This window comes from Leucopleurus acutus (genome assembly GCF_964270905.1).
Source record: "Leucopleurus acutus genome assembly, chromosome: 1".
Taxonomy (NCBI): domain Eukaryota; kingdom Metazoa; phylum Chordata; class Mammalia; order Artiodactyla; family Delphinidae; genus Leucopleurus; species Leucopleurus acutus.
This window is the reverse complement of record NC_139142.1, coordinates 34,224,944-34,249,751: the sequence shown is the minus strand read 5'-3', so window position 1 is coordinate 34,249,751 and position 24,808 is coordinate 34,224,944. Positions and strand designations below refer to the sequence as shown.

The window sequence follows — 24,808 nt, the reverse complement described above, 5'->3', positions numbered from 1 at the left end:
ACTTTTGACAAAATTCAACACCCATTTATGATACAAACTCTCCAAAAAGTTGGCATAGAGGGATCCTACCTCAACAGAATAAAGGCCATATACGACAAACCCACAGGAAACATCTTTCTCAATGGTGAAAAACTGAAATCATTTCCTCTTAGATCAGGAACAAGACAAGGATGTCTACTCTCGCCACTATTATTCAACATAGTTTTGGAAGTCCTAGCCATGGCAATCAGAGAAGAAAATGAAATAAAAGGAATACAAATTGGAAAAGAAGAAGTAAAACTGTCACTGTTTGCAGATGACATGATACTATACATAGAGAATCCTAAAGATGCTTCCTAGAAAACTACTAGAGCTAATCAATGAATTTGGTAAAGTTGCAGGATACAAAATTAATGCACAGAAATCTCTTGCATTCCTATACACGAATGATGAAAAATCTGAAAGAGAAATTAAGGAAACACTCCCATTTACCACTGCAACAGAAAGAATACAATACCTAAGAATAAACCTACCTAGGAAGAGAAAAGACCTGTACTCAGAAAACTATAAGACACTGATGAAAGAAATTAAAGATGTTACAAACAGATGGAGAGAGAAACCATGTTCTTTGATTGGAAGAGTCAATTTTGTGAAAATGACTACACTACCCAGAGCAATCTACAGATTCAGTGCAATCCCTATCAAATTCCCAATGGCATGTTTTTACAGAACTAGAGCAAAAAATCTTAAAATTTGTATGGAGACACAAAAGACCCCGAATAGCCAAAGCAGTCTTGAGGGAAGAAAATGGAGCTGGAGGAATCAGGCTCCCGGACTTCAGACTATACTACAAAGCTACAGTAATCAAGACAGTATGGTACTGGCACAAAACCAGAAATATAGATCAGTGGAACAGGATAGAAAGCCCAGAGACAAACCCATGCACCTGTGGTCAACTAATCTATGACAAAGGAGGCAAGGATGTTCAGCGGAGAAAAGACAGTGTCTTCAATAAGTGGTGCTGGGAAAACTGGACAGCTATATGTAAAAGAATGAAATTAGAATACTCCCTAACACCATATACAAAAATAAACTCAAAATGGATTAGAAATGTTAATGTAAGACTGGACCCTGTAAAACTCTTAGAGGAAAACATAGGAAGAACACTGTGACATAAATCACAGCAAGATCTTTTTTGATCCACTTCCTAGAGTGATGGAAATAAAAACAAACAAATGGGACCTAATGAAACTTAAAAGCTTTTGCACAGCAAAGGAAACCGTAAACAAAACGAAAAGACAACCCTCAGAATAGGAGAAAATATTTGCAAACCAATCAACAGACAAAGGTTTAATCTCCAAACTATATAAACAGCTCATGCAGCTCAATATTAAAAAAACAACCCAATCCCAAAATGGGCAGAAGAGCTAGACATTTCTCCAAAGAAGACATACAGATGGCCAAGAAGCACATGAAAAGCTGCTCAACATCACTAATTATTAGAGAAATGCAAATCAAAACTACAATGAGGTATCAGCTCACACCGGTTAGAATGGGCATCATCAGAAAATCTACAAACAACAAATGTTGGAGAGGGTGTGGAGAAAAGGGAACCCTCTTGCACTGTTGGTGGGAATGTAAATTGATACAGCCACTATGGAGAACAGTATGGAGGTTCCTTAAAAACCTAAAAATAGAATTACCATATGATCCAGCAATCCCACTACTGGACATATACCCTGAGAAAACCATAATTAAAAAAGACACATGCACCCCAATGTTCATTGCAGCAGTATTTACAATAGCCAGGTCATGGAAGCAACCTAAATGCCCATCAACAGATGAATGGATAAAGAAGATGTGGTACATATATACAATGGAATATTACTCAGCCATAAAATTGAACAGAATTGGGTCATTTGTAGAGACGTGGATGGATCTAGAGACTGTCATACGGAGTGAAGTAAGTCAGAAAGAGAAAAATATCGTATATTAACACATATATAAGGAACCTAGAAAAATGGTACAGATGAAGTGTTTTGCAGGGCAGAAATAGAGACAGAGATGTAGAGAACAAACATACGGACACCAAGGGGGGAAAGTGGTGGTGGGATGTGTGTGTGATGAATTGGGAGATTGGGATTGACATATATACACTAATATGTATAAGATGGGTAACTAATAAGAACCTGCTGTATAAAAAAATAAAATAAAAATTAAGAAAAAAAAGAATGATTAGCATACTACTTGGTGTATATTAAGCACTTCATAAATGCTTATCCATAGATAAGAGATAGGAAGAATACAAAACTGGTTTATGATGTTTACATGGAATAGCAATGAGCTGCATTATATTTTAATAAATATATTTTGAATAGATTGTATGATTATCAATAATTTGATTAAGCAGTTTTATAGGAATTGTGTGAATTGGTTGTCATAGACTGAGTCAGTGATGAATAATTATAATTGTGTGTTGAGGTAGAGCTTTTTTCATCTCTGAAATAATAGTGAAAGTGAATGGGGGAAAACAATTTGTTGCTTTCTTTATAAACAGCTTATGTATGTAGTGAGATCAAGTTCTACTCAGCTTTATCAGTTTCTCTTATTGACTCTCAAGCATTATTCTAGGGTAATTTTTACTAGGTCATTTTTACTACACATGTTTAAAATAGGCTTAAAAAGTAACAGTTTGTAGAGTTTGAGTTTCATTAGGGAGATTTAAAATTTTATGTTTAGAAAGCATTTGTTTAATTTTACTCATGTCTGTGTGCTTGCATTAGTGTTTTGTTTACTTTTTTTCCTTTTGTGTAATGGAAGCCTTTCATATTTGTCTTGGGTCTTATATTCTTTCCCATTTATACAAGTTTTCTTAGAATGCTCTTCCTCTATAGGTAATTCCTATAGCATTTTCTGCAGTTGTAGTATAGCACTTACCAAATACCGTTGCAGTTCTATAGGGGTTTTGTTTGTTTGCTTGTATACTTCCCTGTTTTCCATACTAGAATTTCAGTTCCTTAAGGATAAAGACTCTGCCTTAGCAGTCTTTTTCTTGCCAACGACTATCCCATGTTTTTGTACCAAATGGGTACTTACATTGTTGCACGAACGTGTAGTTTAGTAACTCTTCATAACTATAGTATTTCTGTACAGTAATCTTTAAGATTGACCTTTTGTTCTTATTTCTTGTTGCATAATATCCCCTTTATGTTTTCCTGCCTTCTAAGACTGTCTGGTCAAAATCAGATCATTACTCATACGCAGACATCAGTCAGCAATAGTGGATTCCAAACTTGGTGACAGTTTTATCCTCATCAGTCTTCTTCATTCTCAATTTTTTTTTTTTTATTTTATTTTTTTTACGGTACGCGGGCCTCTCACTGTTGTGGCCTCTCCTGTTGCGGACCACAGGCTCCGGACGCGCGGGCTCAGCGGCCATGGCTCACGGGCCCAGCCGCTCCGCGGCATGTGGGATCTTCCCGGACCGGGGCACGAACCCGCGTCCCCTGCATCGGCAGGCGGACTCTCAACCACTGCGCCACCAGGGAAGCCCGGTTCTAGAACTCTTGAAAGGGCTTTGTTGCTTCTGCTAATTTTTATGTACTTTAAGAAGGTGGTTGTAATTTTAAAAATTTCTGTGTTTTTTTCTTTCAAAAAAGTATTATCTGTGTGTTTTCCCAAATTATGAAAGTAATACTTTTTTTGTCAATATTTTGTAAGATATTCAAATTGTACAGAAGACAGACCTGAGAGGTCTGTTATCCTTACTTTTCAGAGATAGTAAGTGAAAACAGTATTGCATATATTCTTCCAGATTTTTTGTTAGTAATTTTATAAACGTATTTTTATGTGCATTTATAAAAATAGGATGATATATAAACATCATTTGGAAACCTGATTTATTCACTTGCCTTTGTTCCATGTTAGTTGATATAGGGCTTCATGCTCTAGTAACCACATTAAAAAATTTTTGAAAGAAACAGGTGACATTCCTTTTCTTCTCTTTTTTTTTTTTTTTTTTTTAGCTGCGCTGCATGGCTTGCAGGATCTCAGTTTCCTGACCAGGGATTGAGCCCAGGCCATAGCAGTGAAAGCCTGAAATCCTAACCATTAGACCACCAGGGGACTCCCTTAATAGTATATTCTATTTAATACAATGTCTAAAAAAATTACCATCTCTACATGTATTAAATACAAAAAATAATGAGATGTTTTACATTTATTTTTTCCCCCACACTGAGTCTTCAAAATATAGTGTGTATTTTATACTGATGGCACATCTCAATTAGAATGATAAACTTTCATTGGAAATACTTGATCTGTATTTAGAGTTTTTAAAATTTACAGTTGAAAAAGTAGAGTAACATATCCCAGTTTTTCCAAACATACTTTATAGGATAAATTTCTAGAAAAGGAATTGATAGTGAAGGTTTATTTAAAATTTTTGGTATATAGTTGCAAAATTGTCCTGTATAACATTGTACTGATATATGTAAGAGTCAACAGTACATAATGTCTGTTTTCCTATATTGTTTCCAACACTGGACATGATTGGTCACTCACACAGACACACAAAAACCGTATACCAAAGTGAATATTTTTACGTATTTATGCTACTTTTTTTTTCTTCCTACTTTAATTGGAAGAAAAGGGCCATTCTCACTATAAATATTTCCTTGGCAGAGCCAGAAGTCATGAGCAGCTGTGAGGAATTAAGGTAGGGGGCTGGGATGCAAAAGAATAACTCAAAGAGGATGTGATCTGCTCTAGTACCACGTAAATCATAGTCTTAACAAATTTACCTCGTGTACTCTTTCTGAGGAAGCTATTGAAGGTCTCTCAAAAAGAAGGGAGTAGATAAAGAGGAAAGAGGTGAGGAGAATTTATCAGGGTAAGGATGAACAAATGAAGATGACTTAGGGAATAAATTCAGACTGGAGCGTGTTTTTGTCAGATTCCATGCAGAAAACAGATGGCAAAATCAGCCTGAGTAATGGAAGACAGTTTAATTAATGGACCGTTCACAAAGGTGTGGGTTGGGTTAAGGGAGCTAACAAGGATGGTGAAGCACCCAGGGTTAGCAATAGCAGGCAGCCAGCTAAGCCTGGGCCTAAAAGGGCAAAGGTGGAAGTAATTATTGGCATTTACAAGAGCTACTGCTGTAAGAGAGGGGCCACTGGATGAGAACTGTGGCCTTAGAAGAACATACCGCCTACCAAACTACAGGAGGAAGTGAGGGGGATGAAGAACCTAACCACTCTCTCCTCCTTTCCAATGGGTATTTCCCCCCTGGCTGAACCCATGGGAAGCCAGAGGACAAGAGAACATGGGTAATACAGTCTGTAGAGGTCAGCCTTTTTGGATGTGGAGCTGATGGAGAACGATGGTGAGTGGATCTGGGCAGAAAGAAAATAGCCAGTTTAGAACTGGAGAATGGAGGGCTCTAGAAAGGATGTCACTAAAAAAAAATAAAACAATAGGGCACCTGATTTGCTTGAGTATGTACATTAAAACGTAAATTGAGGGCTTCCCTGGTGGCGCAGTGGTTGAGAGTCCGCCTGCCGATGCAGGAGACACAGGTTCGTGCCCCGGTCCGGGAAGATCCCACATGCCGCGGAGCGACTAGGCCTGTGAGCCATGGCCGCTGAGCCTGCGCGTCCGGAGCCTGTGCTCCGTGGCGGGAGAGGCCACAACAGTGAGAGGCCCGCGTACCGCGAAAAAAAAAAAAAAAGTAAATTGAATCATCTACCAGATAGTATGGAGATATATTAGTGACTTAACTAAAAAGTGGAATATAACTTATGGGGAGAGGGAAATGTATAAATAAATGCTACAGTAGAGGCATAGATTAAGTACCCTGGAAGGGTAGGGTTGGTTGTGGATGGGAACCGGCAGAATTAAGGAAGATTTCGTAAGACATTTAATGGAAGAGGAAAATTTTAACAGATAAAGAATTGAACGAAAAAGACTTTTCCCCCAGGTATGAGAAAGAATAAGTCAAAGTTGCAGAGGAAAGAAATTGCAGGACTTGTACTGGAAATGGCAAGTACAGCTGACCCTTGAACAACTCGGGGCTTAGGGGCAACCCCTGTGCCCAGTCAAAAATCTGAGTATAATTTATAGCCTGCCCTCCGTATCTGTGGATTCAACCAACCTCAGATCGTGTTATACTGTAGCATTTACTACTGAAAACAATCTGCATATAAGTGGATCTGTGCAATTCAAAGCCGTGTTGTTCAAGGGTCACCTTTAGTTTGATATGGAAGACAGAGGAGGGAGAAATAAAGTGGGAAAAGTATTCTGGACTAAGTCAAGGGGAGCCATATTCCAGGCTAAGAAGTTTGAAATGTGCTCTACAGAGTAGTTGTTAAGTGCCAGAGTCAAACAGACTTCAGTTTGATGCTCAGCTATGCCATTGAGCTTTTGGCAATGGGCAAGTTACTTATCTTTGCTAAATTACAAAATTGAGCAAGGAGATGGTTGTGAGGGTTAAATGAGATATTTCATACGAGGTGTTTAGCTCAGTGGATGAACGGTACCTAGTAAACCCTTGGTAAACAGTAGCTTAAGATAGGGGAAAGGCAACAGGAACTTTTGAAAAGGGATACTGTCATGATTGTATGTGTGCTTCAGGAAGGTTAATCTGGCAGTACTCCGTAAAATGAAAAATGATTGTCAGCTAGAGACATTGAGTTGGGGGTGACTATCAAGAAGTTCATAGAAAAACCCATGAAAGAAATAATGTGTATATGATTTAAGGTAGTAGTATGAGAAGAGAGAACCTGAAGGAGGTATATGTGAGATATTATGGAAGGAGAATTGATGGGAGTTGGTATAATTAGTTATTAACATATTTAGGGGTATTAAGATTATAATTTTCAGTACTTAAATTTGACCCCATGGGGACAGCTAATTTATCTAACAGGATCTGGTCTATTGTATTTTTATGGTATTCATTTTTCAAGCTATACATTAATATTTTATTATCAAAACAGTTGTCAAGACAGGACATTTGGCTCACTATGGCAGGACATACTGAAATTGGAACAATCCAGAGTAGAGAATAACATTTTTAAAATGTTACTGAGAAGTTGGGATATTGGTAGCTTAGTTTCACTTTTCAAATAGGTTGGAAAATTCACTTGCATTTTCTGCTGTTTCTCCACTTGACTACTTCTGCTGCTTGACTGAGTATTTAGAAACTGAGCAATAGATGTTATGCTGCTGCAATCTGGCACTATAGTAACTTTGTAGTCTCTTAACATATGTAACAGTGAAATTAATTACCAGATTAAACTTCATTTTATGAAGCACTCAGTTGAGGAGAAAAGATGAATTTTCTATAATCATATTGTAAAGGTAAAAGAATGATGTAATTATGTGATTTTTGAAAGGAAGCCTGTAGTCAGTATGGTATTGTCTTACAGAAATATAGCTAACTTAGCACTGTGGATCCACATAAAGTTTCACTCATCTGGATTTTAGTTCCTATTCTAGTACTTCTAGCTCTGACTTAACTTGCAGTGCTTGCATATCTTCTGGAAAATGGGGATATCTGACCTGCTTACCTTTCAGGGCACCTGTGGAGATCAAATGAGATAATGTGCTTGGATTACTGTGGAAACTGAAAAGCTTTACAAATGCAAGATGTGAATATGAAATCACTTACAAATTTTCATTTCTAGCCTTTGGTTCCCTGACTAGCAGTTAACAGCCTGACAGAATTCCCACTTTAAATGCAATGCTTCTAAAATGGAATTTGTCGTGTTTCTAATCCTCCCCCTCCTCTTTCTCTCACTTCCAGGAAGAGAAACTTTATTCTCTGAATTTTCCTATTTTAAGGTCCCATAATTTCTGCCAGGTTCAATTGTCATGCTCAGTATTTTAGAATTGTATTTGGTTCCTGGTCTCCAAAGCCTGTCAAATCATCCTTTGTTATCAGCATTGTTTGAAATTATCCCTTTTCCTTTCTTCTCCTATTTCCTTTATCCTCCCATGCATAAGTATTAAAACATTGTCTCTATTGGCTTCTCTACTTACATTTCCCCTAGTCAACTCTGGTTACAGTGTAGAGAAGATTTAACTTTCTAAAAAACCTTTTTTTGATTCTTTTAAAACTCAGAAACCCATAGTCTCCCATTGCTTGCAGGAGAAAATTCAAACAATTTAGCTTGCATTTAGAGTCAGTTCTGGCTTTATCTTCTATCTCTTACACTGGCTCTGTTCCTTATCAGAGACTGTTCTTGTTCTCCAACTAGGCCATATATATTGTTGATCGGTAGCAATATTACTGAAAAGCCATATTGCAAGTAATTTTATCCCACAAGTTTAAAAATCCGTTTCTAGTCAGTTTGAAAATGTTGTAAATTAACTTTTGTCTTAGTGCCTTTTTCAGAAGCTTTACTTAACCTTTTGGATGCATTTAATCTTTCATTACCAAGTTGTTGAAGGTGATAATGGGGCAGTTCAAGTAACCAACCATTTGATATCTTTGATACTGTTTGGCTTTTAACCAATTCCTACTATGAGTGTGTGGTCTTGAATATCTCCAAAGACCACCATATCTTCTATTTTGTGTTTGATATAAGCAAATGGAGAATTTTCCCACTGAATTGAAAAAAAAAATACTTTTCTCTGCAGAATATTACATAATATATAGGGAGCTTATTATCATCTGGTTAGCAAAATGATTTCTTGTTCCTCCAACAGTTTTTTTTTAAAACTTATTTATTTTATTTATATTTATTTTTGGCTGCGTTGGGTCTTCCTTGCTGTGCATGGGCTCTCTCTAGTTGCGGGGAGTGGGAGCTACTCTTCGTTGTGCTGCACGGGCTTCTCGTTGCTGTGGCTTCTCCTTGCGGAGCACGGGCTCTAGGCGCATGGGCTTCAGTAGTTGTGGCTTGCGGGCTCCAGAGTGCAGGCTCAGTAGTTGTGGCACACGGGCTTAGTTGCTCCGCGGCATGTGGGATCTTCCCAGACCAGGGATCGAACCCGTGTCCCCTGCATTGGCAGGCAGATTCTTAGCCACTGCGCCACCAGGGAAGTCCCCTCCAATAGTTCTTAATATTGCAAGGTACTACTATAACAGGATACTATCCAGATTTGTAAAGGAACATGGTGAATGATTGTTCTTTAAGTAGTCCCATTGGTCCCTGGGAATAATTATGGCCAAAGCTAAGTTTTAGGCATAAAAAAGCAAGAGGAGGCTATTAGGTATCTGTATCTGCAAGTGTGATTTTCATAGAAGTTCATTGGTTAAAAGAGAGACTCTCTATGGACAAAGTGAAGGAAGGTTCAAACTGAGAATAATCAATAGAAGTTTTCTTTCTTTCCTCTTTGTATTGGATAAGCCTAGATAAAAGTAATGGCAGGAGTGAAGAGCTTCTATTCTGAAGTCATACAGACTTGGTATGAGTCTTGGCTCTGTCATTTAGATTTATGACCTTGGGAAGCAACTTAACCTCTTCATACTAGTTTTCCACATCTGTAAACTTGAGGATAACTTTGAGGAGTTGGAAGGATTGAATGTGAATAATATATGTGAAATTTTTGGCACCTTGCCTGGCAAGAAGTGCTACTGCTTCTACTTCTATTAATACTAACCGCTATCACCATCACTGCTACTCAAAACCATTTAAATAATCGTTCTACTTTTGGCCTCTGTAAAATACCACATAAGGATGTTGTAAGGATTATATGATACGAAGGACTTGAAACCATATACATAAAAGTGCACGTTACAGCTGTTGAATATTTATGTTGAGGTGCTCTTTGGGCATAATACTTCTTTAAATTTGTCTTCCCTTTTGTCATTGGGGATAACAGTAGTACTTAAACTTGTAGAACTGTTTGAGGATTAACTATGTAAAGTTTGGTAGCCCAATGTTCAGGACACAGAGAGAATCAGTAAATAATACTAGCTTGACCATTAAATGTTTTGTCTACACACTTTTTTAGTCTTGTTTGGGCCGCTCTTAATGTAAATATCATTTTATATGCATGTTTAGTCTCTGGCCAGGTGGTAATCATTTGATGCCGGTGTGGGGTGGGGGGGAATGTATCATATGCTGGAATATGTTATTGAAATTGTATTTGCTTTCCCACTCAGGTTCTGGTATGCAATACAGGGCAATTTATTTGGCACTAGTTTTTATTCCATTTACTCTGTTGCTATTCTGTTGGCGATCGTTACCTTGTTGAATTTCTAGATTTATTGATCTCTGCCACTTTGTCAAGTGACTTAAATTTTTCTGGACCTTACTTTATGATTTGTAAAGTAAGAGTAATTCATGAGATTAAAGGTTTTATTATTTAAACATTTAAGTTAACAGAACTTTTATTCCTTGAACCTTAAAAAGAATGACAAAAATGAGCTTCTGCTCTTTCCATCCACTGCCAAGATGACTCTTGAAATAAATCCTTTCCTGAACATTTTGAAAAACACTAGATGATATTTAAGCATCTCTCAGCCGCAGTTTATTTGGAAACCAACAGTACTGTACTTGAAAAAGAGTTGAAACACAATCAGTGAAAATAATCTAACGATCAGTGAAAATAATCTAAGTGGTTATTAGCAAGGGAACTTGACTGTTTAAAGTTTTGTCTTGGAAGTGTTAGAAGCTTATTGAAAATTATTGAATGAGTGAATGCCTCAATTTTGGGTTAGTGATTGCTTGGTTTAAGTCAGGGTCTCTCAACTTTGGCATTACTGTCATATTTTGGACTGGATAATTCTTTGGGGGTGGGGACGCTATCCTGTGCATGTTTAGCAACATTTCTGGCCTCTGCTAAGTAGATGCCAGTGGCACCCCTCAACCCAGTCCTGACAATAAAAAATATGTCTAGACATTGTCAAAATTCTCCTGGTGGGGACAGGCGGAAGGCAGAATCACCCTTGATGGAGAGCCGCTGTAATCCAAAAATGTTTTAAGAAGAGTCAAGGTGATATTTATAAATAAATGTTTGATAAACTGGTAAATGAATATTTTAGGATATAGATATTTAACAAATGATAAATGTAGCATTATTTTTCCAGCTAATTTTTCCATGTTGTCTTATTTTTATTTTTGTCTTAAGGCAATCATATGGCCTAAAATTACAGGGTGAGAATAGGAACTTGAAAATTAAATCTTTCTGTTGCAGATATGTTTTATATACAATTTTTGCTAGTTATGTTCAAAGCTGCTAAGTCTCTGAAAGTTTTCATCTGAGAAAGATGTGTCTTCTAAGCTATTGACATGGCCTTATTGATATCCAGTTACATTGAGCAGGAATCATACCATTCTTTTTTTTTGTCTGTGAGAGCAGATGACTTATGTGGCTTTAAGTTATATGTTACTCCTACTTCCCTTTGAAATATTTACTCATTTGATTTCTACTTTGAGGATTTTTTTCAAATGAAGGAATTTTGCTTCCATTCTATACAAATTTATCTGACATACTACATTCTAAATATATAAATAGTTTTAAAGCTGTGAGTATAGCAGTGGCTTCTTTGGCATGCAGTTATCTGGATGATAAATAAAGGTACGTTTATCTGAAACCTAAACCATAAACTAAGTAGAATTTTAGAAATGCCATTATTATAGGACTTGTCAGAATGTTCCATTAAAAAATAAACCCAGGACATTTGCATTTGGTCTTTTTCTTAAGTTAAGGGGCTTGGTTTGTCAGTTGTATAAATCTGTTCTGCACCTTAAAAAAATTTACAGTTTTACCTGTTGAATTCAGTTTACTTCAGATATATTATTTTTTATTTTAAAAATACTCTGTTCAGTTCTCCATAAGGAATAATTGAAAAAACTAGTTTTTCAATTAAATCTTTGGTGAATTTATATATTTTTGCTTAAATTGTTGTCACTAGTAATTTCTGAGCTAGTACTTTTCGTGACTAACCCAAATACAGTTGACGCTTGAACAACATGGGTTTGAACTGTGCAGGTCCACATACAGATGGATTTTTTTCAGTAGTAAATACTATAGTATTACAGGATTCATGGTTGGTTGAATCCATGAATGCAGAATTGCGGATATGGAGGAATCACCTATACGGAGAACTGCCTGTAGGTTATACATTTTCCATTGCACAGAGGGTTGGCGTCCCTATACCCGTGTTGTTCAAGGGTCAACTCTATTTGAGTTTTGACTTGTATTTACTTAGTTTTAGATATAGCTAAATTTCTTCTCTGTGAAGATGATGTGTGGGGCATTTATTGTTGGAAACTAAAATTTTTGCATTGAGTTAAACATTTATTGAGTAAATAGGGTTTTTTCATGTGATGTCAGTAAATGACTTGGTCTTCTTTTAAAATTGGTTTTGTTGAGATATAATTGACATGTAATAAGATGCAATTTTAAATGTGTAATTTAAAATCAGCTCAATAGGTGTAACTTACATTAAAATTTAATAATTTTAAGTGTTCAATTTGATGAATTTTGAAAACAACTTTATCGAGGTATAATTTACATTCCATAAAATTCACATGTTTTACAGGTACAGTTTGAGTTTCATTAAATTTATATCGTGTAGATATCACTGAAATCTAGTTTCATTACACTTCCATCCCATAAAAAAATTCCCTTGTCTCCTTTTATAGCTAGTTTCTGCTCCCATCCACAGCTCCAGGAAACCACCAAACCGCTTTCTCTAACAGCACTAATTTTGCCTTTCCTAGAAATTTCATTACAAATGGAAATCATACAGTATGTACTCCTGTGTCTGGCATTATGTTTTTGAGGCCATCCATGTTGTTGCATATATCAGTAGTTCATTCTTTTTTATTACTGAATAGTATTCTGTTTTTTTAATTTATCCATTCACCAGCTGAAGGACATTTGGATAGTGTCCAATTTTAAGTTATCGTTATTAATAATGCTTCTATGAATATTCCGTATAAACCTTTGTGTTTTTTTACAACTAAAAATATGTATTTCTCATATGGAATCAGTGGGTTATATCATAAGTGTATGTTTAACTTTTTAAGAAACTGTCAAACTGACTACCGTTTCATGTTCTCACCTGTATTAGGGTTTCAGTTTCTCCACATCCTCTCCAAAGCTTAGTATTGTCAGTCTTTTAAATTTTAGCCATTTTACTGTGTTTGTAATGGTATTTCATTGTGTTTTTTTAAACAGCTTTATTGAGTTATAATTCACATACCATGTACAATTCATCCATTTCAAGTGTACAATTCAGTAACTTTTAGTATATTCAGAACTGTGCGACCATTACCACAATCAATTTTAGCCTTTTCATCACCCCTCAAAAGAAACGTGTATCCCCCTTAGCCATAATCCCCCCACCCCACCCGCCGAAGGCAATCACTAATTTACTTTCTGTCTCTCTAGATTTGCCTATTCTGGATATTTCATAACTGGAATTATACAGTATGTGGTCCTTTATGACTGGCTTCTTTCAGTTCTGTTTTTAAAGTTCATCAATGTTGTAGCATGTAGCAGTACTTTCTTTTAATTGCCCAATAATATTTCATTTTGGATATACAACATTTTAGTTATCGGTTGATGGACATTTGGATTTTTTCCCCCCACTTTTTATATTAATAACGCTGCTGTAAACATTTTTGTACAAGGTTTTTGTTTGGACATATATTTCATTTCTCTTGGTCGTATACCTAGGAGTGGAATTACTCTGTGTTTAGCCTTTTGAGGAATTGCCAGACTATTTTACAGTGTGGCTGCACCATTTGACATTCCCAACAGAAGTGTATGAGAGTTTCAGTTTCTCCATCTCCTTATCAGCACTTGTCTTTTTGATTCTAGCCATCCTAGTGGGTGTTGTGGTGTCTCATGGTTTTGATTTGCTTTTCTCTGATGGCTAATAATGTTAAATATCTTTTTATGCACCTATTTAATAAAGCCATTTGTATATTTTCTTTGGAGAACTGTCTATTCAGGTCCTCTTCCCACTTTAAAATCAGACTATTTGTCTTTTTATTATAGTTGTAAGCGTTTGTTACATATTCTACACATAAGTCCCCCATCAGATAAATGATTTGCAAACATTTTCTCCCATTGTGTGCATTGCCTCTTCACTTTCTTGATGGTGTCCTTTGAAGCACAAGGTTTTAAGTTTTGATCATGTCTAATTTATCTATTTTCCTTTTGTTGCTTGTGCTTTTGATGTCCTGTCTTAAGAAACCATTGCATAATCAAAGGTCATGAAGATTTATTTATGCCTGTGTTTTCTTCTAAGAGTTTTATAGAATTCTTACATGTGTGTTTTTGATTCATTTTGAGTTAATTTTTGTATATGGTGTGAGGTAAGAGTGCAACCTAATTTTTTTGCATGTGGATATCTGGATATCTAGTTGTCCTGGCACCATTTAAGAGACTGTTTTTTTCCCATTTAATTGTCTTGGCACCCTTGTTGATAATCAATTGCCTGTAAATGTTAGAGTTTATTTCTGGTCTCTTAATTCTATTCCACAGATTTCTGTCTATCCTTATGCCGGTATCTCATTGTGGTTTTAATTAGCATTTTCCCTAATGATTAATGGTGTTGAATATCTTTCCAAATGTTTATTTTTTGCCATTTGTACATCTTTGGTGGTCAAATTTCTTGCCTCTTTTTAACAATTGTATTATTTGACTTTCTGAGTTATAAGAGTATTTATAGTGAATATAAGTATTTTGCAAATATTTCTCTTTTTATAGCTTGCCTTTTCATTTTCTTAACAGTATCTTTTAGTGGCATATTCTGGGGTGGCTATTCTGCCACTTTTTCAGTGGATCCTAAAAACCTTGTGGTATCAACAGATCTTTGCAACTGATTGGATAATAAGGCTTGAGGAAGATTTAGATCTAGATAGTGCTATAATTAACAATAGTGGGAAGAAGTTCAGGTCAGTTTGGGATATATTGAAATTGAGATTCTGGTGACATCCAGAAAGTAAAAATGTACTTTCTGTTCCCTCAATCTGGAACCCTTTATTTCTGGATCTTCCCACAACTGACTTTTTTTTTTTTTTTTTTATCATTCAAGTCTCAGCTTAATTATCATCTCCTAAAATAGGCCTTCCCTGACCATCTTATCTAATGTTGCCCCTTCCAAACATCACTGTCTATTGTATAACCCTGTTTTACTTTCTTTATAATTCTTTCTCTGAATTCATCTTATTGTGTATTTGCTTTTTATTATCTTTTACCCTATCAGAATGTAATCTCCCATTAGGACAGGATCCTCTTCTATCTTGGTCTTCAATGTAGCATCAACATTCCCCCCTCTGAATTAACTGTGGTTCTTGTCTGTCAGATCCTTTTTGAATCTTTTTGGATCCTAAACTTCTCATTTTCTTGACTTTATGAAACTATTTATAAGGTTTAAAATGGATCCAGAAGTTGTAGTTAAAGAAAAAAAACCAAAAACTGCATTTTTGTTTGAGCCTAACCTAGAGATAAAAAAAAAGTCATTAAAAATCATCTACAAAAGGGTCTTGTGCTTTTTTTAAAGCTTTTAAACCAGTTATGTTTACCTCTTTCTTATCATTGACTTCAGGTAATTTATATTGATTTTAATTGATGTTCATTAGAGATGAGTGTGTGTACATTTTTATTGCTTTATACTGAGAAACCCTAGTCATCTGAAAACAGAATTGGATATCATATTGAATTAACTTTTCTCTGCCATTCCCTCCCTCTAAAAGACACTACAGACTTTTACACTTGATTAATTGTCTCTTTTCTGTTTTACAGAGTAAGAAAGTTAGTCTGAGTTCTGTGAAAAATCAGAGAAGAACTAAGGATAGTAGACAAGGACTTTCCAATTTGCATAATGTAAGTTCTTTTCACTATTCTTGGCCTGAATTTTGTGTTAGCTGACAAAGCTGTTTCTATGGAAACAAATAGTGCAACTTCTTAGAATGTCAGAGGAATGCTGATCACTTAAAATGAGACTTCCCAGCTGCTGGTCAAAGGGCATTACTCCTGGGAGAAGGGGAGGAAGGATGAATTGAAAAAAAAAATCTAGAGTTCTAAATGCTAGTGTAGACCGACTGTGTTTTCATATGAAGTATGTTTTACATATCCCTTTGCCTAAAAGCTAGGATACTGATTATATAGAAACTGGTCTTCCTGCTAACAGTTCATGTTTCCCAGCTCTCACACAAATGGTTTTGTTTCTTGGTGTGGAGTTTTCAGTGGGCCTATATCCCTATATCCCTATTTCAGGCCCCCCAGTCTCAATCATTTGTACTTATTGAAGCTTATTTAGCTTCTTTTTACCCCCTTCTTCTGTATTCAATTCACATAAGCAGAGCCCTTTCTCTCCACTAGTTCAAAGTTAACATTGAAATAGCTTTGGCCTACGAGCCTGAAAATTCATATTCTTCTTTTGTGGAGTGTAAAGAGTTTTGCTTTGTTTTTAAAATTTTTCTTTCTTTTTTTTTTTTCCATGGGGGTGTGGGTATAATAAGCTGGGACTTTGATTAGGATTTGAAATGTGGGCCTTTGAGGCATTTTTATTTATTTATTTATTTTGCGGTACGCGGGCCTCTCCCTGTTGTGGCCTCTCCCGTTGCGGAGCACAGGCTCCAGACGCGCAGGCTCAGTGGCCATGGCTCACGGGCCCAGCCGCTCCGCAGCATGTGGGATCTTCCCGGGCCAGGGCACGAACCCGTGTCCCCTGCATTGGCAGGCAGACTCTCAACCACTGCGCCGCCAGGGAAGCCCTGAGGCATTTTTAAAACAATTTATTTATAATTAGAGTATTGAGATGAGAGGAATACTCTTAGGACCAGCAGCTTGTAACTACATTGACTGCATAAGTCAGTCATTTACATATAAGGAGGTAATTCTCTAGTTCAGTTATTTACCAGCCTCCAAATTGTCAAACAAAGGACTGTAGGGTTTTTTTTCTCCCCCCCACCCCTCAGAGTGACAGAATAATTCCTTTGGACTGGTTCTCTTTCATTGTTTATTGTTATGTGATGACTACATAAATGAGCTAGAATATTCATGGTTTGCCTGTTTAAAAATTATAATGATCTTTAATGCTAAAACTGTGGGACACAGCATAATGTTTCTTTGATTCTGGAAGAATCTGTCATGGACCTCATGAATTAACTTGTGAGCATTATGAAGTCTTTAGGAGTGTTGGTATGGTGAGATCATTATTTAACTGGGGTGATCTGGAAATATTTCTTGAAGGAATAGTGATTTGTGGTAGATCTTGAAAGCAGAAGATGAAAGGAGAAGCAGTTCTTATTTCTTAGTTCGTAAGACATTTGGGCAGGAAGAGAAAAATATGGGATAGGCAGGCACAAATGAGGAAGCTAACTTAGAAGGCTTGTACAGGAAAGTAGTAAAAGATACAGTTAGAAAGTTTGGATTTACCTTGTGAGTTTAGACTCTGTTCTCTAGGCAATATGAAAGCCATCAGATGTTCTGAACACAGGAGTAATTTGCTTATATGGTTAATTAGGCGTTTATCCCTTAACTAGTTATCAGGGCTATAGAGATCAATAAGACAGATCCTTGCTGATTAGATCATTTACCTGTATGACGTATAATCACCTTGAAATTGTGTCTAAAACTAAACCCGTAATGCCCTTTAATTTATCTCCCCTTCTCTCGAATTCTCCATCTTAGTTAATGACATTGCTGTCCACCTTGTGACCCAAAGATAGTGGCCATGAAGTCACACTGCCTGGGTTCATATTCTGAAGCCTCCAGTTTGCTTGGTCTTATACTAGGCAGTGTCACGGATCCAGAGATGGGTCGGCATGGTTCCTGACCTCCAAGCATTTCTAGTCTGCGGCAGACAGACAGAGATACAAATAGCTGTAGCCGAGTTTGATCAGAGATGTGATAGGGATTGTGGGATTTCAGAGGAGGCACATATCCAGTTTGGGAAATTATGGAAATCCAGAGGAGGATGTATTTGAGCTGAGAGTTAAAAGGAAAATAGGCAAGGATTAGATCCTAGGCAGCCTGGTTCCGGAGCCTGTACTCTTAAACATTGTGCGGTCTTGGGTAACTGGGTAGATATAGTGGCATTGATTAGAATTGAGAATGGAGGAAAAGGATCAAAGAGAATAGAGGAGATTAAAGGGAAATATGAGTTTAATTATGGACACATTAATTTCTAGATCTCTGTGAGACATTTTGGTAGATAAACTAATGGGCAGGGATCCTGTCTCTGTAGCCCCAGTACCTAGCCAGGGGTAAGTGCTCAACTAAATTTATGTTCAGATCACCCCTTTTTTCTAAATCTTTGATGGCTTTCTTACTGCCTTGAGATTAAGGACTTAATATTTAAGACCTTTCATAAGTTGGACCCAGTCAAATTTTCTAGCCAGTATTCTCTTATACAAACTGACTGCTATAGTTCAACTAGCTTTGTTTGTACTTTTCCCATACCTTTAATTTTTTGTCTTTAGTTCATATGGCCTCTTTCTTTTTCCTTCATCCTGTCTTCAAGGCCTACTTCAATCCCCATTCCTCATTTATAAAACAGGCATATCTGGACCTACTTTTAGAGTTTTAGTGAGGATTAAATGAGTGAATACTATGTGAAGTGCTTGCAGTAGTGTCTGGCATAGAATTATGTGCTCAGTAAATGTTGTAGTTGTTGTTACTACTACTACTACTACTACTTCTTCTAGTGTTACTACTTCCTTCTCTCCTTTTTGCCCTGCTATATGAAATATAGACACCAAGTTTTAGGAATTCTGTAACCTACATGCTTCTTTAATATAACTTTTCTTCATTCTCACTATCTTAAATTAGTTCAGGACCCCATTTCTTTCTTTCTTTCCCTTTCTTTCTTTCTTTCTTTTGGCTGCATTGGATATTTGTTGCTGTGTGCTGGTTTTCTCTAGTTGCGGCGAGCGGGGCCTACTCTTCCTTGTGGTGCACAGGCTTCTCACTGTGGTGGCTTCTCCTGCTGTGGAGCACGGACTCTAGGCACATGGGCTTCAGTAGTTGTGGCACGTGGGCTCAGTAGTTGTGGCTCGTGGGCTCTAGAGCGCAGGCTCAGTTGTGTGGTGCATGTGCTTAGTTGCTCTGCGGCCTGTTGGGATCTTCCTGGACCAGGGTTCGAACCTGTGTCCCCTGCATTGGCAGGCGGATTCTCAACCACTGCGCCACCAGGGAAGCCCAGGACCCCATTTCTTACAGTTGCCCTCAAACTGGTCTCATTGCCACCCTTCAGTCTATCCTCTAGTCTTCTACCAGAGTGATATTTCTCTAAAAGTGAGTGTGATCATGTTAGTCCCTGCTTTAAATCCTATGATGATTCTTACTACTTTCAGGATAAAGGTCAAAGTTTTCATCTTCTCCAACTGGCCCCCTGCTTGCCTTTCTAGTTTTATCATTATTCATGTATGACATGCTCCCATTGTCCCATCCAGCCATTTTGCATTCCATTCTACTTTATGCAAGTGCCATATTCTCACGTTCTTCCTTCCTTTTGGTCTTGTGTTTCCCTCTGCCTGGAACAGACTGTTCTATCTGGCTAATTTTTAGTTGTTTTTTGAAATGCTGCTGGAAGAAATGTGTCCTTATGTTTTGAGGGTTTGCTTTGACTATCACAGACTAAATTTTAGAGCCCATCATCTGAATTTATAACATTTCTAAGTTCAGTTGAACAAATACTTAATGGGCATTTCCTATATGACATGTATTGTGTTAAGTACAGGGAAGGTATAAAAATAAGACATGAATGACCCGTTTTTAACAAATTTAGAATCTAATGAGGAGAAATCAACTGAGAAGAATAATCATTCATTTTCTTTGCTGTCTCGGCCAGTGGACTGTGAACACGCTAAGGGAGATGTGACCAAAATGGAGATTTAAGTGAATTAATATCAGGTTGCAGACATTTTTCTGAGGGTAAAAGACTAGATCCAGATAGACAAGCATGATTATAGTCCAAGCATGAGAACTCTGACTGAGATCACCTGGCCTAGTTTCTCTTGCATGATTGTAATTTCCACCTCCATGATTTAGTACAGTGAATATGGACACAATCTTATAATTTTTAAGCTAAGTTTTAATTTCAAATCATAATTTTTGTAGACCAGCATATATATAAATAAAAAATACTCATGATTAAGTTTGATTTTTAATATCCCATAAATATTGTAAGTAGAGAAAGTTGAGAGTTTTAATTTTCTGGAAGTAAATATACTCCTAATTTTTAAAATTAAACATAGCACTACAGTAACTCCTACATAAATTTCTGCTTACTTGTAATGAAAATATTAAATAAGATAAATTTGCATTTGCATATAATCAATATTATAAAACAAGAATTATCTAACATAATTTTTTTAATATATAAATTTATTTATTTGTTTTATTTTTGGCTGCATTGGGTCTTCGTTGCTGCACACAGGCTTTCTCTGGTTGCAGCGAGCAGGGGCTACTCTTTGTTGCAGTGCACGGGCTTCTCACTGAGTGGCTTCTCTTGTTGCGGAGCATGGGCTCTAGGCTCACGAGCTTCAGTAGGTGCAGCACGCAGGCTCAGTAGTTGTGGCTCGTGGGCTCTAGAGCGCAGACTCAGTAGTTGTGGCACACTGGCTTAGTTGCTCCGCAGGCATGTGGGATCTTCCCAGACCAGGGCTCGAACCCGTGTCCCCTGTGTTGGCAGGCGGATTCTTAACCACTGGGCCGCCAGGGAAGTCCCTATCTAACATAATTCTAATAGCGCTCGTTTTAATGAAAAAGAAGGCAATTTAATGATAAATAAGGTATTTCTATGTAGATCGCATAATTATAAAAAAATAGAGCTATAATTTGGACGGAAGACAGAAAAATCTACCAGAGTTCTTGTGAAAATGTAATTCTAGTGGCTCATGTAGCTTGCATCTATTTTCCTGATTATTGGTCTAGTGGTTTTCCTGGTAGTCTGGGTGGGTTTGTGTTAAGCAATCTGTGACAAGATGTTTGCTTGAGAGAAGACTGGCTGGCATTAGGAATATCATCTGAAAACTCAGCTTTTGCTTAGTTGGCATGTTCTCTAACCAACCCATTAACTGGAGTGCTACTCAGCTCAAGGAGGTAGTAGGTTTATTATTGTAAATATTTTTAAAGTCTTGAGCAAAAGAAGACTAATTAGATTTAATGTGTGGGTTTGCACATATATAAATAATCTGCCTATTTATGCCCAAGAAATGGCTTGATGAAAAGCCATTGTCATCCAGTAAAATATTTTTCTTGTCTAAAATATGTTGAAGGATTTTTAAAATAGGAGAATCAAATTAATACTAAGAATTAATATAAGTATAAATAGTTTTTAGTTCTAAAACTTTATCTCATTTAAAACTCAGAACAGAGGACTTCCCTGGTGGTCTGGTCGTTAAGACTTCGCCTTCCAATGCAGGGGGTGCGGGTTCAATCCCTGGTTGGGGAGCTAAGATCCCACATGCTTGCGGCCAAAAAAACAAAACATAAAACAAGCAATATTGTAACAAATTCAATAAAAGACTTTAAAAATGGTCCACATCAAAAAAATCTTAAAAAAAAAAAAACTCAGAACAATTCTATGAATAAATTTTCCAAAGGAATCTAAGGTTCAGAGAGAGAAACTAGTCTTAAATCATAAAGCTAGAGGAAGTAGCAGAGCCAGAATTAAAATTCAGTCTTCTGGTCTCCAAGTCCAATATGTTCTTGTTTGCTGTATAGTGTGACTTTAAAACATTTTTGAGTGGTAACAGATACTACCATTTTCTCTAAATGAATCCTCTGAAAGAATTAACCCTAATTCTTTTTTTACTGCCACCAGTTATAAAGACTGATAACTGACATAGTCTTTTTCTCACTTAAGGTAGTTTTATCCTGTAGATGCCTTAGCTGCTAATTAAAATTTCTTTTTCATTGGGTATCTTCTTCATCTCATAAACTCCGAAAAGTGAATTGTCTCCCATAGTGCTGCCTTTATATCGAGTCAGCAACATGGCTTGCTGTATGCCAGGTTCTTTAGGAGTTAACTAGGAAGGGATTTCAATCTCATGTATATTAATTGAGCATAAAGGATTGTGTTGAGACAACTGTAAAGATGATTAAAATACTTTTACACCTTAAATATCTCATTCTCTACTAAACTAGTACCCAGAACCTTCTTATTTTCTTGCTGTGCTAAACTTTCTAATACATCATTTTTCTTAGCTGTAAAATTAAACAGTATACTTGAGAGGGTACTTTTTTTTCTTGAAACACCATGTTTTCCTCAGATCTATAAAATGAAAGGAAAATATTTAACCTATATAGCAAGATAATATTATATACTTATGAGATATTTTCTATATTGTGTAGAGATAGAGATTGGAAGTGGACTATGTAAAAAAATCTACTTTTATATTGTAATTCTTATACTTTTTTTCCCCATCTTTCCCCTTAGATTTCCTTCATGGATACATTTTCATAGCATTATTATGTGATGTGAGAAGTTTTTTTTTTTTTGAAGTAACATGGATTTTATACTACAGAATCAAGAGATTGGCTTTATAGGAAAAATTGAATTATAAAAAGTGGTACGGGTTTTTATAGATAACCATGACAACATCCCATATGAATGGGCATGTTACTGAGGAATCAGACAACGAAGTAAAAAATGTTGATCTTGCATCACCAGAGGAACATCAGAAGCACCGAGAGATGGCTGTTGACTGCCCTGGAGATTTGGGCACCAGGATGATGCCAGTACGTCGAAGTGCACAGTTGGAACGTATTCGGCAACAACAGGAGGACATGAGGCGTAGGCGAGAGGAAGAAGGGAAAAAACAAGAACTTGACCTTAATTCTTCCATGAGACTTAAGAAACTAGCCCAAATTCCTCCAAAAACTGGAATAGATAACCCTATATTTGATACAGAGGAAGGAATTATCTTAGAAAGTCCTCATTATGCTGTGAAAATATTAGGTAAGTAAAAACAGTAGAATAATAGAAAATGTTTTGCTTTTGTTTCTCTTGCCGTGACATAAATGTGTATAGGAAGGAGGAGGGATATAAGAGAATGTAAGTAATAGCAATTTGAATTCAGACCAAGATCAGTTCCTTTCTTGGAAAGGCCATATGACCATTGTTTACTGTTAGCCATGTAGAGCTAAGGCACATATCCTAAGTGTTCAGTCACAACAACATAATTTTTATATCTAATCTTTGAATTAAAAATTTATGTATGAGGCCTAACTTTTAAAGCCTTGAAATTCACATTTTATTTCAAACTCAAACTTTTATATCAAAATTACTGAAAAGTAGTTTTCAGATTTTGAATTTCTGATTTCCTTAAGGTTAGTAAAATAGTAATAAAATTAATATATGTAGCTTAACATTGATTTGATTTTCTTTAATTAATGGCTGTTAATGAGAACTGGTGCTATTCCCATGGCATAATCCTATACTAACTATTCCCAAATTTCATTTTGTGAAGAAAACAAAAAAACTAGTGACATGAGATATTAATAGATATAAATAAAAAAGAATTCTGTGATCAAATAAATTTTGAGAACACTTGGTTAAATAAGTTAAACAGCTTCTTATTACAGTACTTCTTGTAGCCTTTATAATCTAATAGGCATTATGAATCTGTGAGAGAAATTGATGTCAAATGTGTGTTTCCAAACTTAAAATATTTCATAATTGAACTTAACTGCCCTCTCTTCCTACACACACACAGGAGAGATTCCTGAACTAGTGTCAGTGGTATACATTAACTTGTGTTCCCTTAAAACCAGGCTAACTAAAAGGAAGTATTTTATTTCTTAGTGGTTTATTATTTATAGATGTGAAAAGAGAGACACTTCACTTTTCTATGGAAGGAGAGGGTTTTCGTCGTTGTTTTGCCATTTATTTAAGTGTCTATTGAATCCTGTACTAGATGCTGTAGCAAACAGCTTTCTGTTTAGTACCCAGAGTAGTCCTGTTAACAGGGCTCTGTAATATCCATTACAGAAAAAGAAATTGAACCTCAGTTAAATCACTTGTGTAAGACTCCATGCTAAGTGGTAGGGCCAAGTTTGAATTTGCCTAACCTGGATATGCGGTTGATGTACTGAAAAGAACAGAGGGTTTGAGTGGAGACTGATATCCAGCCTGCTCTTCACTCACTAGACCAGAGCTTTGGCTACCAAGAGTGGAACACCTTTTTCTGATTTACTCAAAGGAACCATATGTACTCTCTCTCTGTATATAGTATACCATATATATTAAATCTGTATATATAAAGGTACCGTATATACTGTATATGGTATATACACCATACATACTAAATCTAGTCTAGAACAGTTTCTACTTTATCACATCTGCTTCTTTTCTTTGCTATACATTTACTAAGGATCCACATTTCTTGACAGAAAGCAGTGTGCACACTTCTCTGTGACTTAAGAAATCATAGGTGTGTTCAGTCATAGTGAAGTCTGCTAAATGCCTTCAGATGAAAGGCATTATAGTGAAAACAGAAAGATTACATATTTTTTACAATACATTTATGTGAAGGAATTTTATGCTCTTTTTCCCTAAGAGTTTTGTTAGAGTAAAATTGTTTCATTCCCAATTGCCTCTTATTGGCCTTCATCTCCTACCACTCCATTATTTTATACTAAAATATTCTGTAAATATTCTCTGTGACTTGGAGAAAGCTTACATTGTAACATATCCAACCCAAGCCTGGATTGAGTCTTCTGGGTTTCTGTTTAAATTTCTTTAAGATTAATGTATTTGTCCATTTGCTTTAATTGTATGAGGCATAAAAGTCCATCTAATAGACAATATTCGTGTAATCTCCATGAGGAAACAAATACAGCTTAAGCCAGATTCACTTAGGGAATTTTTATTTATTTTTTTACCTAACCACAGAAAACTGAAGACCAT

General features: G+C 36.3%; 1 protein-coding gene across 2 annotated transcripts in view; it reads left to right on the top strand.

The window, feature by feature from the left end:
- PALS1 (protein associated with LIN7 1, MAGUK p55 family member) overlaps positions 1–24,808 on the top strand; it is a 103,581-nt gene that overhangs the window by 14,030 nt on the left and 64,743 nt on the right. Inside the window, exons 2-3 of one of the 2 annotated variants that reach the window (XM_082854502.1) lie at positions 15,691–15,771; positions 22,571–22,858. In XM_082854502.1, the coding sequence (XP_082710628.1) occupies positions 22,594–22,858 (265 nt within the window). In that variant the 5' untranslated portion in view covers positions 15,691–15,771; positions 22,571–22,593. Of the gene's footprint in view, positions 1–15,690; positions 15,772–22,336; positions 22,859–24,808 lie in introns of both variants that reach the window. The other variant, XM_082854501.1, reaches the window with a different exon arrangement.